This window comes from Carcharhinus amblyrhynchos, chromosome 17 (genome assembly GCF_965287045.1).
Source record: "Carcharhinus amblyrhynchos chromosome 17, sCarAmb.v2.hapA, whole genome shotgun sequence".
NCBI lineage: Eukaryota > Metazoa > Chordata > Chondrichthyes > Carcharhiniformes > Carcharhinidae > Carcharhinus > Carcharhinus amblyrhynchos.
In genome coordinates, this window is record NC_137340.1 from 51,683,460 (window position 1) to 51,698,760 (window position 15,301).

A 15,301-nucleotide genomic window follows, 5' to 3' on the forward strand; every position below is an offset into this window, starting at 1 on the left:
TCAGAGGTGCAGCTTACAGATGAGATGTTAAATCAGGACCCTATTTGTCTTTCCTCCCCCACCCTCAAGATTACATGGCATCAATTGGAGGAGTAGCAAAGAAATTCCCGCAATATTTCTCCCTTAACCAGCATCACCGTAAAAACATTATCACTATCACATTGCTGTTTGTGGGAGCTTGCTATGTAAATTAGTTGTCACATTTCCTATATTATCACGGTGACTACACTTCTAAAGTACTTCTTTAGCTGTAAAGGATTTTGAGATGTAATAGGTGCTATATAAATGCAACTTTTTCCATTATCATTTTTACCATCACGAAACACAACAATGCTGGACATTTCTTTGTCTTCATTCACAGGAAGATTGTTAGCATGGGACAGTGTGAAGGGTGGGGGGAGACTCCAAGGGGATGGAGAGGGTTGGAGTGGGGAAGAGTGTGAGGGTGTGGAGGGAGGAGAATATGTGAGGGGGTGAGCCATGGTTGCAAACTTGCAGAGAGGGAGTGTGTGAGGGCCAAGTTGCATTCTCCCATGCCGCTGCAGTGAGCAGAGATCTGGTTGAGCGCCAAACTCTCCGACTTCTCTGGCAATGGGGTGTGAACGGTTGGAGAATTCCAGCCCTCGACTGTGCAGGCTCCCTCTGAAATACACAGAAGGTCACCAAAATGTCAGAGAGGGAAGAAAGAAGTGCCTACCTCCACTCACAAATCCCCATTCCGCCAATCTCTTTCCTCTTTCCAACAGGTGAGGTAGAGTTTGTGACAGGGCAATTATTCATGCAGGCATGTTTTTACAAGTTAAAAAGCAGTGATCAATTTGTGTATTTTGTGTCTTCTTCCTTTGTGTTCTGTGGGGCGAAAAGTGGATGATGTCGGGAGAGGCGTGAGGTTTGGTGGGGGCTAGAAATGAAGGTGAGCGCGGGGCCCCACAAATTGTAAATCCACCTCTGAAGCTAATCAAGCGGACTGCTTTGTCCTGGATGGTGTTGAACGTCTGGAACGTTGTTCGAGCTGCACTCATCCAGGCAAGTGGAGAAGATTCCAACACAGTCATGACTTGTGCCATAGAAACAAAGGGTCAAAACTGGTTTAGATCGGATATGGGTCCTACAGGGGCCAGGCATATACTGTGACCTAGAAGCTGGAGGCCTGAGGTGCATCCAAATTTGGGCTTCAGGCCTCATTAGGACATTATCCAATGAATATCGAATGGCAATTAAATAATCAGCGGCAGCTCACCAGATAGTTGCATGGTGACCACATTGTTCCTGGGGTTGCCAATCCTCCAGGATTGGCCTGGAGTCTCCAAGAACTGAAAATCAAACTCCAGGACACTGTCATGTGCAATCCTAAAGAACAATAATCAAGACATTATCATTTCTTTTTGTCATTTCTTTGAACATTTCTTTTCATCAGATATGAAGCTTGGAAAGTGGGGGGGAAATGTTTTTTGGCTGATAGTCAGGCATCATCCACTCTAGTTTTGGGTACTTTTGTTTACAAATTGGAATAGGAAGGCAATACTTCACCAGGATGGATGTGTTGTCCAATGAATGATAAGAGTGTTGGGGCAGGTCATATGGAGAAACATCCAGGAATACATTCAATCACAGCTAGAAATGCAGTTGCAGGATTTTGCAAAGGCAACATTGGTGTTATCTCTCCAGGAATTTGATGTGTCTGATGCGCATGTTTCTCATGGATACAGGAGGGCAGGCACCATGGCTGCTCTGTAAACCATGAGCTTGGTATTCGATTTGAGGTCTCAGGCTTCGAACACTCTGTTCTCAGATGTCCGAAAACTGCACTGGCTCATTGGAGTCGATGTTGGATTTCATTGTTGATGTGTGCCCATGCCAAGAGGAGGTTCCCAAGGTTTGGGAAATGATCCACATTGTCCAGAGTCTCACCATGGATCTTGATGGTTGGGGGGCAGTTTTGTGTGGCAGGAGTTGGCTGATAGAGAACCTTTGTTTTCTGAATGTTTAGTCTGAAGCCCATTCTCTCATGTGCCTTGGTGAATGCTATTTATAGAAAGGATACTATTAAACTAGAAAGAGTGCAGAAAAGATTTACTAGGATGCTACCAGCTCTTGATGGTTTGAGTTATAAGCAGAGCTGGATAGACTGGGACTTTTCTCTCTGGAGCGTAGGAGGCTGAGGGGTGATCTTATAGAGGTCTATAAAATAATGCAGGGCATAGATCAGCTAGATAGTTGATATCTTTTCCAAAGGTAGAGGAGTTTAAAACTAGAGGGCATAGGTTTAAGGTGAGAACAGAGAGATACAAAAGGGTCCAGAGGGGGCAATTTTTTCACACACAGGTTGGTGAGTGTCTGGAACAAGCTGCCAGAGGTAGTGGTAGAGGCGGGTACAATTTTGACTTTTAAAAAGCATTTAGACAGTTACATAGTTAAGATGGGTATAGAGGGATATGGGCCAAATGTGGGCAATTGAGACTAGCTTAGGGGTTAAAAAAAAGGGGTAGCATGGACAAGTTGGGCTGAAGTGCCTGTTTCCAAGCTGTAAACATCTATGACTATAATGCATTGACAATGGTTTGTAGCTCGACCTCTGACTGTGCACGCACACATGCATCATCTGTGTACCTGCAGCTCCAGGGCAGAAGTTGGGGTGATCTTGGTTCTGGAGGAGCTGGAAGTTGAACAGTTTCCCACTTGCCTGGTAGGTTAGCTCCACTCCAGCAGGAAGCTTCAGGGTGATGGGGTGGAATATTGCTCCGAGAAAGATGGTACAATGACACAGCCTTGTTTGACCCCAGTTTGCATTCAGATTGGGTCAATGTCGTTCAGTTGGTGAGGATCACAGCTTGAATGTCATTGTGCTACAGGCAGAGAATTGTGACAAAGTTTTGTGGGAAGCCAAACTTGAGGAGGATGTTCCATAATCCCTCATGGTTAAGAGTTGAAGCCTTTGCAGGAGCAAAGAAGGCTATGTACAGATGCTGCTCCCTGCACTTGTCCTGGTGTTGTCGCACATTGAAGATCATGTCCATTGAGCCTCTTGATGGACGGAAGCCGCACTGAGACTCAGCAAGGAGCTCTTTAGCCACTGGGAGGAGACAGGTGAGGAGAATTCTCGCAGTGACCTTTCCCTTGGCAGAGTGGGGAAATCCCTCTACAATTTCCACAGTTGGACCACCTTTCTTGTCTCCTTTCTTGAAGATGGTCACATTTAAGGCACCTCTGAGGTTTCCCAGCATGCTTCTCTTCCTTCCGGCAAGGATGATGATCAAGAGTGCCTCTCTGTCGCTTTTCAATATTTCAGCGGGGATTCCATTTGCGCCAGAGACCTTGTTGTCTTTCAGCTGTCAGATGGCTTTTTTCGATCTCACATCGAGCTGTGGTTGGGTTGAGATGGTGGCAGATGCTGTGTTGTGGGATGATGTCAAGGGCACTTGCATTGAAGATTGTGTGTTGGTTGAGGAGATCTCTGAAGTGCTCTTTCCAGCCGGCATTGACAGAGTGCCTCGGGGGGGGGGGGGGGGGGGGGGATTCACGCCAGTATGTTGGGGGAGGGCCTCATCCCACTGGAGAGGCCAGCATCAGCATGCTGAGCGGACCACTACGCATGCATCGATCTGTCAGTGGGGAGATTGGTGCGTGAGTACTGGCCCCCATGCCGGCCTCCCGATCGCTGACCTCCCAATTGTTTCCCAAGCCACACCCCTCCTGACTATCAACTTGTCAACACATCAACCCCCCCAACTCCAATCACTAGCCTCCTGAGCCCCCATACCCTCCCCTCCCAGGCCAGTCCTAATTGCCAGCCCCTCATGGCCAGCCCTGATCTCTCACCCCATAGCCAGCCTGACCGCACCCCCCTTCCCCATGGCCAGTCCAATGGCGCCCCCCCCCGCCACAAATGCAGCCCGATCTCCCTCTCCACTCAATGTGCATCTCCAATCACTCTCCTTCCTCCTCCCACCAATCCCTAATGCAGAGTGTGCAGCGAGTCCCCCACACTACCAATTAGCCCTGTCCTAAGTAGGCCCCCTCCCCTTGGCATAGCCCAGTGCCCAACAGGCATTGCCAGGGTGCCAGGCTAGCACTGCCAGGTGCGGCACTGTCCCTGACCTCGCAGGAATGGCCTCAATGGTTCTGTCCCCCCCCGCCCCCCCCAATGAGGGGGACGAGCTTTAAACACTGCTGATATAGTGGGGAACATTAGTGAGCCCGCAGAACACAGTCCCAGGCTTGCTAATGATATGGAAATGTCATTTCCATTTTGTAATCAACCTTTCGCTGATTTCCGACAGATCAAGAAACCTGGCCTGGGATACTTGCGATTGGCCGGCTGCCAGTGGTGAGTCCCACTACAGGCCATCAGCTGATGTCCTTTATGAGCAGCACAACGTGCCAGGAGAATCACCCCACCCCACCACCCCCCACGTGTTTTTGAGTTCCAAACAATGAGGCATCTGGTACCAAACACTGGCCACACTGGCTAAAAACCGGACTGATATAAAACCAGACCCTGGATAGAAATGGCAGTGTTTCTTTCTTTCCTATGTACTTTTTTATAGAAGCCCAACAGTGCAGAAGGAGGCCATTCGGCCCATCGAACCTGCACCATCCACAATCCCACCCAGGCGCTTGCGTAACGCCATGTATTTAACCCACTAGTCCTCCGACACACAAAGGGGCAACTTACTATGGCCAATCAACCTAACCCACTGATGTGCAGACTGTATTTTTGTAAGCAGTTATGTCTTACTGCTTACAAAAATAAAATCTGCACATCAGCTTCCCGTAAAACTGTTTATAAAAATAGCCAGTTAGATCCTGTAACTGGGATTTCCATGCATGTCAAACGATTAATGTTTAACCCAAATAGTTTTCATTGTTTAAACATGATGTGACTGTGAGGAAGGGGGAGCTGGTGCGGTGGAGTGACTGGGAAGGAAGGAATTAGCATCGACTGCTCAGTTTGCAAGCTTCAGAAAAGCACCTCATGATTCAGAAGCTGAGTGTGTCTCTGCCTGCGGTTATACACAACCCCCTTTAGCTGGTCCAAACCAGTTCCAGGCTGCTCAAATTGCAAGGCGAAAGACGAAACAAAGGGGATGTGAAACTTAATCATAGATCACAGGCTGAGATGAAACGAGTCACAGAAATATCAAACCCAGCTACTGACTAATTGCAGCTTAAAGAAACTACATCTGTCAAAAATTTAAACTGTGAGCTGGAATTAGAAATTGTGAAGTGACCAAAAAAAGGTCCATCTAATTCATCTTCAACCTGGCTATGCCACCATCATAAACAACAAGCATTTAAACAACAGTGTTCACTAACATAGAAAAAACATCACCAGGCTTTTAATAGGAGTGTTATGAAGCAAATTTTAACACCAGGCTACGTCAGGAGATAGGACATGATCTCAATGACATCAGGAGATAGGAGGACAAGTGACCAAAGGTTTTTATGGTTTGCTCGTGTGTTATCACCATCATTGGTAAGGACAGCCTTTTTCACAAACAAGAAAACAAACAAAAAAAATTTGAAACCACAATGTTTGTTTTCACACGGATGTTGACAATACCCAGCTCTATCTCTCTTGACTCTTGACTGTTGATTTAAATTATCAGTCTGCCATTCATGCAGACTGACCTCCAGACAAAGTAAACCCCCCATGCAAGTTCCCCAGTGCAGGATGGGTGAGCCATGCAAAACACCACAGACCTCAGCGGGACGACACGGTAGCACAGTGGTTAGCACTGCTGCTTCACTGCTCCAGGGTCCTGGGTTCGATTCCCGGCTTGGGTCACTGTCTGTGTGGAGTTTGCACATTCTCCTCATGTTTGCGTGGGTTTCCTCTGAGTAGTCTGGTTTCCTCCCACAGTCCAAAGATATGCGGGTTAGGTTGATTGGCCATGCTAAGAAATTGCCCCTTAGTGTCTAGGGATTAGTGAGTATAATATGTAGATATAGGGGTAGGGCCTAGGTCGGATTGTGTTCAGTGCAGACTCGATGGGTAAAGGGCCTCCTTCTACACTGTAGGATTCTATGACTGGAAGATGCCACTGGTGGCCAATGGAAGTTCATTGAAATCAAACATGATACCGAGGTTGTGGACACTCTGGTACAGCCTCAGATTGCCACCAGAAAACACACCACGGGGTGGAGGGGGGGCAATCCCAGCATGGTGGCACAGTGGTTAGCACTGCTGCCTCACAGTGACAGGACCCGAGTTCAATTCCAGCTTCAGATGGAGTTTGCACGTTTCCTCCGGGTGCTCTGTTTTTTTCCCAAGTCCAAAGGACATCCTGGTTAGGTGCGTTGGCCATGCTAAATTCTCCCTGAGTGTACCCGAACAGGTGCGGGAGTGTGACAATTCGGGGATTTTCACAGTAACTTCACCGCAGTGTTAATGTAAGCCTACTTGTGACACTAATAAATAAACGTAAACTTCAGTCCCCATCACAAGTTCTGCTTCTTTGTCACCCATTCGATCCCTCTGTCTGTTGGCAGTCTGAGGCTGTACCAGAGTGTCCACAACCTCGGTATCACGTTTGATATGAATGAATTTCCAACCTCACACTCCTGCCATCACTAAGACCACCACTTCCATCTTTGTAATGTCTCCGACTCATCCTCTGCTTCAGCTCATCTACTGCTGAAACCCTCACCTCTTCAAACAACATTGTTCCAACACACTCCTTGGAGCCTCCCACATTGTATCCCTCCATAATTGAGGACAAGCAAAACTCTGTCGTCCATGTCCTAACTTTTTTTAAAAGTTTATTTATTAATCACAAGTAGGTTTACATTAACATGAAGTTACCATGAAAAGCCTCTAGTTGCCACACTGCAGTGCCCATTCGGGTGCACTGAGGGAGAATTTAGCATGGCCAATGCACCCTAATCAGCACGTCTTTTGGACTGTGGGAGGAAACCGGAGCACCTGGAGGGAACTGACATAGACACGGGGAGAACGTGCAGACTCCACACAGACAGTGACCCAAGCCGGGGAATCAAACCCGAGTCCCTGGCACTGAGAGGCAGTAATGCTAACCACTGTGCCAAGCTTGCCACCCTTCTTGTAACTTGTGAATGCGAATCTGCTTATTTGAAATCCGCGATGGGCCGGATTCTCCGAACTCGCCCACAGCTGGAATTCTCCAGTCCCGCTGCAGTGAACAGGAGATCTGGCTGAATGCTAGATTTTCTGTTCTCGCTGGCAGCAGCGGTGGGGTGTGAACGGCCAGGGAGTTTTGGCTGATGCTTTTTTCAGTAGTGGCCAGCATCAAAATAGCTCATATTAGATCGTTTTGAAATAAATGAGTGTAAAGAGGCAGAAATAAAGGTTCGAATTACACAAAAACAGAAATCATCCCTGGACAGGGAGTTGCTGTTTGGAATGAGTAAACACTGATAGCGTTTGAAGGCGGTGGCTCTGAAACACAGAATTAGAAAACCACACAGCAGTTGACACACAGGGGGTTGGCTCCCAGCCAGAGCAGTCTGTTCTGGTCCCAGCCGGTTGGAAGCAGACTAGAGGGCGATCGCACTGCTCTTATTGTGATCAAAAACATTTGGGCTGTCTCCAATTTCAGAGAAGCAATTTATTCGCTCTCTCTCTTGTTCTCTCTACTCCACCAAAAGACCTGAGGAGACAGTCGAGGAATTTTGTGTAGGTTGACCAAAATGTGTAAGGCAGGCAGCTTTGTGCACCTGCCATTCACCACACCATCTCAATTTCTTCTGTTTCTTAATTTTGTTAGTTACGACCAAAACTGGTGGCTGGGCTTGGAAAATATACCTTTAGAGTCTTAAAGGGGCAGTGCCCATGCAGTGACCTAGAACTTGAGTTCAGTCCCACTGGAGCAGTTTGAGGATTTGAGAGCAGTTTTTAAAATAATGATGGAAATAAAAAACTGGCGATGTTAAAAACACCACTGAGGTTGTTGAATTGCTGTTAAAAATAATCCAACTGGAGTTAGAGGAGTGCAGAGACCCTGGAGGGGTGTGAGCTGGAGGAGGTTACAGGGAATCAGAGATCATGGAGGGATTTGGAGACAAGGAAGAGAATTTTAAAATCAAGGTGTCGCTTGACTGGGAGCCAGTGTAGGTGAGCAAGCAATGAGTGACGGGTGAAAGGGTGTTACTGCGAGATCGGACACAGGTTGCTGAGTTTTGGATGATGCCAAGTTTTCAAAGGGTAGAATATAGCAGACAAGCCACGAATGTGTTCCAACCCTGGAGGTAGCAAAGGCATGGATGAGAGTTTCAGAAGTGGATGAACTAAGGACTGTTTGACAGGGGTGGAAATGGCTGAAGCTCGTCTCAGGATCAATATGATCCCACAATATCAAACTGTCTTATTCAATCTCTGACAGTTACAGTACTGAAACTAAATTATTACACACCTTAGTCTGACCGTTCCATTTCCAACACGTTATACTTCTGAGCTTTATTACTATATTATTTTCTGTTGCTTTAGAATCATAGAATCCCTGCAGTGCAGAAGGAGACCATTCGGCCCATTTAGTCTGCACAAACTCTCCAATAGAATATCTTACCCAGGCTCTATCCCCGTAACTCCATGTATTTACCCTACTAATCCCGCTAACCTGCACATGTTGGGACATTAAGGGGAAATTTAGCATAGTCAATCCATCTAACCTAGATATCTTTGGATTGTGGGAGGAAACCCGCACAGAGGCGGGGAGAACGTGCAAACACCACACAGACAGTGGCCAAGGATGGAATCGAATCCGAGTCCATGGCACTGAGGTAGCAGCGCTAATCACTGTGCCACCGTGCTGCTATGTTAAAAGTCTAACAAGAATGTAGAATTCATGATTCTATTGTTGGTCTAAGATTTCTTTCCAGCAACATGACCCTGGTACACAGTCACCCGACACAATTTAAAGTATAGCGGTGCCAAAATGAAACGTGTCCAAGTGATAAAAACTATTTGTGCCCACATATATTCAATGGGTCAACAGTTTGGTTGATGACTCTAATGTCAAACAGACTAGCAGCCTGTTAGCTTATCTCAACCCAGCCAGCAACTGTTGGGATTGAGGGATTGAAAAGAGACTGGCTTCTGGCTCATTGCACATGTTTATTCCTATAGCGCCTTTAGTAGAATGGAGCTTCCTAAGGCGCTTCACAGGAGGTTAAACCAGGCAACAGTACTGGCACTGCACCAATGAAGGGGATATTGGGACAGGTAACTCCACACTTGGATAAAGCGGTAGGTTTCAAACAGCCTCCTAAATTAGCTAAGAGAATTGGGGGTGGAATTCCAGAGTTTAAGGCCAGGGCAGCTGAAGGTACAATTGTAAGAGAAGAATGGGAAATGATTAAGGAAGCCAGAATTGGAGGAACGCGTGTTCTCTGTCGGGTTGAAAGGCGTGGTTCTTGCTGGTAACCTGTGGGCAGAAAGTGAAAGCGTGACAGAGTCGTCTTCTTCTGCACAGTCCACCGCTCTTCATTTCATCCCACTCTCTCACCTCCCCATCCCTTATCTCTGAACACATCTAGCTCAGACTGGCATACCTCACCCACAGGGGAATGGGGGGAACGCTTGAGGAGCTGGAGTTACTCGCTAGTGGAACTGTACCGACTGAGGAATCAATGCAAAAGGGCACTTAGTTAAAAAATATCAAATAAGAACAATGACCTGTGACAGAGAGAAGAATAGAACTGTTGTCTGGAAGCAGTTTATTGGTAATAAAATGCGAGTTGTAAATTCCAGTTAACAGCAATTGCTGGTACAGTCATTGCAAATCACCCGAACCAGATCCAGCTCAAACCAGACAGGCTTTCCCCGTGCCAGAAACAAGGACTTGTCTTTTTGCCTTGGAGTTACATCAGCTACACTTGTTTGATTGACAGGTCCAGGCTCAGGCTTCGCCCCGCCGTCCATGCACTCCCATTGGTCGCGGTTGCTGTCGATCAGCCTGGCGGCGGCGGTGACTGGTAGAGCGGGCTGTCACTCAGCGGGATGTAACAATCAGTGTGAGTGACAGCCCCGCTCCCCGCGGGGAGGGGCCCACCCGCCCGGCTACAAAGAGCTGGGAACCAGCTGCAAGCGGTTCAGAGCCGGTTGAGAGCAGAATCAGGGAAGAGCCAGGCTGTCGGAGCCGAGCACGGAGAGACAGGGGGAGGTCATGCTGACCGGAGGGGACCAGCTGGCGCTCAGCGCTTGCCGGGTGGAGCAGTACACCGCTCCCTGCCCCGTCTGCCCTGCCTGGCTCGGCAGCCGGTTGGTGCGCAAGTCCCGCAAGAAAGCATCGGCCAACATCTTCCAGGACGTGGAGCTGGGACAGATGCAGGCTCTGTTCAGGAAGAGCGGGGACGAGAACGCCGAGGAGCGAGCCAGGATCATCTGGGAGAAGGAGAAGCATGGGGAGCAGGACATTGCACTGGCTCTGATGGAACTCAAGTCCAGGAAGACTCAACTCTTCTTCCAGCACAATAAAACTGGGGCTGAATTCCTGGGGCTGATGTGGATCAAAGCCTTTAACAGACTGCGGTAATTATTTGCACTATTTTTAAAACAAAAAGAACTGGGCTTTGTATTTAAAAGAATCGAAACAACTACCTCAATTTTCTCCCCCCCTCCCAACGCAGTTGCACCGCTTTGAAACTAGTGACTTTTGTGTTTTGTTGTCTTCTGCAATTAAATTTTTTAAAATTCTCATCATGTCTCCCAGTATCAAGGATGGAGGGAAAGGTTATGAGTTGGAAGCTAACGCCAGCGTGGACCGATCGCAAAGGAGCAAGATTAAGAGAAAAAGACTCATTGCAAAGAGATCCTTCAGAAAAGTACTGTAAAAACAAGGATGGTTAGATGCTGGAGCCTGCTGCAAAAAAAACTCTATTTGCACCAAAAAAATGCAACTTGCTGGGGAGATGACTATTAATATATTTCGTCTCGGATACGTTGTCTGTTCTGCTTTTGTGATTTTTATTTTATTTAATTTTAAACACTAAGAAGGCTCTTTTGGATGACCAATTTCGTTCCGTTAAACTTTCTGCATTTCCAATAAATTTTGTCATAAACTACACTGTTTTTGCTTCTTGTTATCGATGAGATTTTGGGGTGAAGTCTTGCATCACACTTTTCTCCCATCCCGTTTGTTTTGGTCAAATTTTGACAGTTTAAATTTTCAGCTTTTTTTCACCTCCACCACAAATCCAAAGGGTAATATGGACATTGGTTCACACTTATCCCAGGATCAATGGAGGGGACAAGCTGGGTATTTTCTTTTTTTCACATCAACTTGTGGTTTTTCATCTAATATTAATGGAGATAAATTTCCCATTTTGTGTTCTGGCTGTAGTCATTTAGTCATCTGGCTGGGGAAAATTCAGATCAGGGTGCAGCCTGGACACTGGACTAAAGTTTCCCAAAAAAACTAGATGGAAGTTTCAGAGTTTCAATTACCCTCTGGGTACAGTTCCATTTTACAATGAGGAGATTCCACTATTGGACTGGAGTGGGCATAGTAAGAAGTCTCTCAACACCAGCTTAAAGTCCCAGTGGGTTTATTTAGAATCATAGAAAAACTACAGCACAAACAGGCCCTTTGGCCCACAAGTTGCATTGATCTTATCCCTACCTATTAGGCTTACCTAAAACCCTCAATCCTATTAAGTTCCATGTACTCATCCAGAAGTCTCTTAAAAGACCCTAACAAATTTGCCTCCTCCACCACCACTGACAGCAGCCATTCCACTCACCCAACACCCTCTGAGTGAAAAACTTACCCCGACATCTCTGTGCCTACTCCCCTACTTCTCATTTGGTATGATGAGCTTTTGGAGCACTGTTTCCACTCACCTGATGAAGCAGTGCTCAAAACTCATGATACCAAATAAACCTAATTTTATTTTAATTTGTTGGCTGCAGGTGCTATTGGCAAGGTCAACATTTGTTGCCCATCCATTTGAGGACTATTCATATTGCTATGGGTCTGGAATCACATCTAATGGACACCACGTAAAGACAGCAATGTTAAAATTTAACACTGACCACTTAACATTTTTGTCCCCTAATGTAACTGGGGATGGGATTTTCTGGCTGTGCTCCTCCCCAAGGCTGGAAAATCCCACCCCAGCTCAACAGATCTTTGCATAGTCCTGTTCCACCTGCTATGATTCCTGTGGTGGGTGGGATGGGAAAATTCCGCCCTGCTGGATAGGAGGAACGATTTGTAAGTAAGCTTTATCATAGAATCTACAGTGCAAAAGGAAGCCATTGAGTCTGCACCAACAAGCCCACCCAGCCCCTATCCCTGTAACCCCACATATTTACCCTCCTAATCCCCCTGACACTAAGGGGCCATTAATCATGGCCAATCAACCTAACCTGCACATCTTTGGCTCATGGTAGGAAACCAGAGCAGTCAGACACGGGGAGAATGTGCAGACTGCACGCAGACATTTACCCAAGGCTGGAATCGAACCCTGGTGTGTGAGGCAGCAGTGCTAACTGTGCTGCCCCCAGATTGAACTGAGAGTGAGGGATCAGTAGATCAGGATTTTAATTCATCACAATGCAGTAGGACAAAAGCAGCACAAAAAAACCTCCATCTGTTCAGTTATAACAATACCTCATATTTACCCATCATCCCTGTGCTCATTGACCTACATTGGCTCCCAATCTGGCAACTTCAATTCTAAAATTCTCATCCTAGTTGACATATTCTCCCATGGTCTCACCCCTCCCTAGCTCTGTAATATCTAGCCCCACAAATCTTAGATCTCTACGCTCAATCTAACTTTGGCTTTGTGTGCACACCCAATTATAATTGCTGCACCATTGGCAGCTGTGCTTTCAACCTCTAACATCCTAAATTCTGGAATTCCCTCCCTAGAAGTGTGAGGTAATTCATTTCGGTAGGAGTAACAGATGTGTTCAGTATAGGGCTAACGGGAGGACTTTCAATAGTGTGGAGGAGCAGAAGGATCTAGGTGTATGTGTACATAGATCCCTGAAGGTTGGGAATCAAGTAGATAAGGTAGTTAAGAAGGCATATGGTGTCTTGGCGTTTATTGGTAGGGGGATTGAATTTAGGAGTCGCAGCGTCATGTTGCAACTGTACATAACTCTGGTGCGGCTGCACCTGGAGTACTATGTGCAGTTCTGGTCCCCACATTACAGGAAGGACGTTGAGGCTTTGGAGAGGGTGCAGAGGAGGTTTACCAGGATGTTGCCTGGTATGGAGGGGAGGTCATATGAGGAGAGACTGAGGGATTTGGGGTTGTTTTCGCTGGAAAGAAGGAGGCTAAGAGGGGATCTTATTGAAACATATAAGATGATTAGAGGTTTAGATAGGGTGGATAGTGATAGCCTTTTTCCTCGGATGGAGAATGCTAGCACGAGGGGGCATAGCTTTAAATTAAGGGGTGGTAGTTATAGGACGGATGTCAGGGGTAGGTTCTTTACCCAGAGGGTGGTGAGGGATTGGAATGCCCTGCCTGCTGCGGTTGTAAATGCGCCTAGTTTGGGGGCGTTTAAGAGATCTATGGATAGGTTTATGGATGAAAAGGGATTGGTTTAGATTTGTGGGTCAGTGTTTTTTTTTAAAAAAACTGGTCGGCGCAACATCGTGGGCCGAAGGGCCTGTTCTGCGCTGTAATGTTCTATGTTCTATGTTCTAGACTTGCTCTCTTTTCAAAATGAAACTTGGTCAGTGTAGAAAGAGCTTTACTTTGAATCAAACTTCGTGTTGTAACTGTCTGGGAGTGTTTGATGGGGACAGTGTAGAGGGAGCTTCACTCTGTATCTAAGCCCATGCTATACCTGTCTCACGAGTGCTTAAGGGGGACAGTGTGGACGGAGCTTTATGGGGATAGTGTCGAGGGAGCTGTATTCTGTATCTAACCAGAGTTGTATCTTTCTTAAGATTCTCTGGGTGGGATAGTACAGAGATGGAATTATTCTGTTTTGTTGTGACTTATCTGGGAGAGCCTGATGTTAACATTGGGTAAATGCTTCATTGTCCCAGGACTGAATCATGCCCTTGTAATGACGCACTACAGTGCTACTGACATAAAAAAACATGTGGATCAGATCATCATTTGGTTTTTCTTCTGTGATGTGGAAACCTTTGACTGTGTGGTAGAGCCCCAGGTGCACCAAGTGACTCTAACGCTTTGGCCAAGTGACCTTTATACATATATGGGTGTAGCCATTAAGTTCAAATGGTAAATTATTGCAACTCACCACTCCCATGAATTCCTTTACTTCAGTGGATTTTCACTGTGATCAGTGCCATGCACACCCCTTGCTTTGATTAGAATTCTTTACAAATTGATTGTAAATAGAGTCTCCTGAAGATGAGATGAGAGGGCCTTTTTTTATTCATTGGTGGGACTTGAATGTTGTTGGCTGGCCAGCATTTATTGCCCATCCCTAGCTGCCCTTGGAGGGCAGCTGAGAGTCACATGTAGGTTAAACCAGGTAAGGACAGTAGATGTCCTTCCCTAAAGGACATTACTGAACCAGATGGGTTTTTCCAACAACTGACAATGGATTCATGGTCATCAGTTGACTCTTAATTCCAAATTTTTTTATTGAATTCAAATTCCACCATCTGCCGTGGTGGGATTTGAGCCCGGGTCCCCAGAACATTAGCTGAGTTTCTGGATTAATAGTCGAGCAATAATACCACTAGGCCATCATGCCTGTGCTAGCTCTTTGAAAGAATTATCCATTAGCTTCACTACCCTTTGCTATTTTTCCACAATTTTTTCAAATTTCTCCTTTTCTATTATTTATCTAGTTACCCTTTGAAAATTACTATTGCTCCCACTGCCCTTTCAGGCAGCATGTTCCAGATCACGGAATAAAAATGAATCTCTTCACCTGCCCTCTGGCTCTTGTCAATTGCTGTAGTTTTATGACCTCTGGTTATTGACCCTGTTCCAATGGACTTGGTTTTTCCTTGTCGACACTTTCACCAGAGCCCTTCACATTAAATCTCCCCTTAACCTTCTGTCCTTTAAGTTGAATAAACCCAGCTTCTTCAGTCGCTCCACATAACTGGTTCCTGGTACCATTCTTGTAAACTTCCTCTGTCCTCTCCAACTGTTGTCGCTTCTTACCACCTGTTCCAAAGGCATTGCATCCCATAAGAATGCAGCTCCATAAGTGCCATCTTGTTCCCCACCCAAATCATCATCTATCATCGATGACAGTAGGTAAGCTATTCAAGCACAGAAATGGTAGCCAGGATTCTCCCCAAAAAAACTAAGTGCCCAAAAGGCGCGAAAACGGGAGTATTTCCCACCTGTTCTTTTGGGTGTACTTACCAGAGTG

At 46.3% G+C, this 15,301-nt stretch overlaps 1 protein-coding gene across 1 annotated transcript; it reads left to right on the plus strand.

Moving 5' to 3' along the window:
- The first annotated feature begins 10,056 nt into the window (after window positions 1-10,056).
- avpi1 (arginine vasopressin induced 1) lies at window positions 10,057-11,040 on the plus strand. The gene is made up of 2 exons (XM_080205327.1): window positions 10,057-10,507; window positions 10,689-11,040. Exons 1-2 carry the CDS (start codon window positions 10,143-10,145, stop codon window positions 10,807-10,809), a joined length of 486 nt encoding a protein of 161 aa, XP_080061453.1. The 5' UTR covers window positions 10,057-10,142; the 3' UTR covers window positions 10,810-11,040.
- Window positions 11,041-15,301: the final 4,261 nt, after the last annotated feature.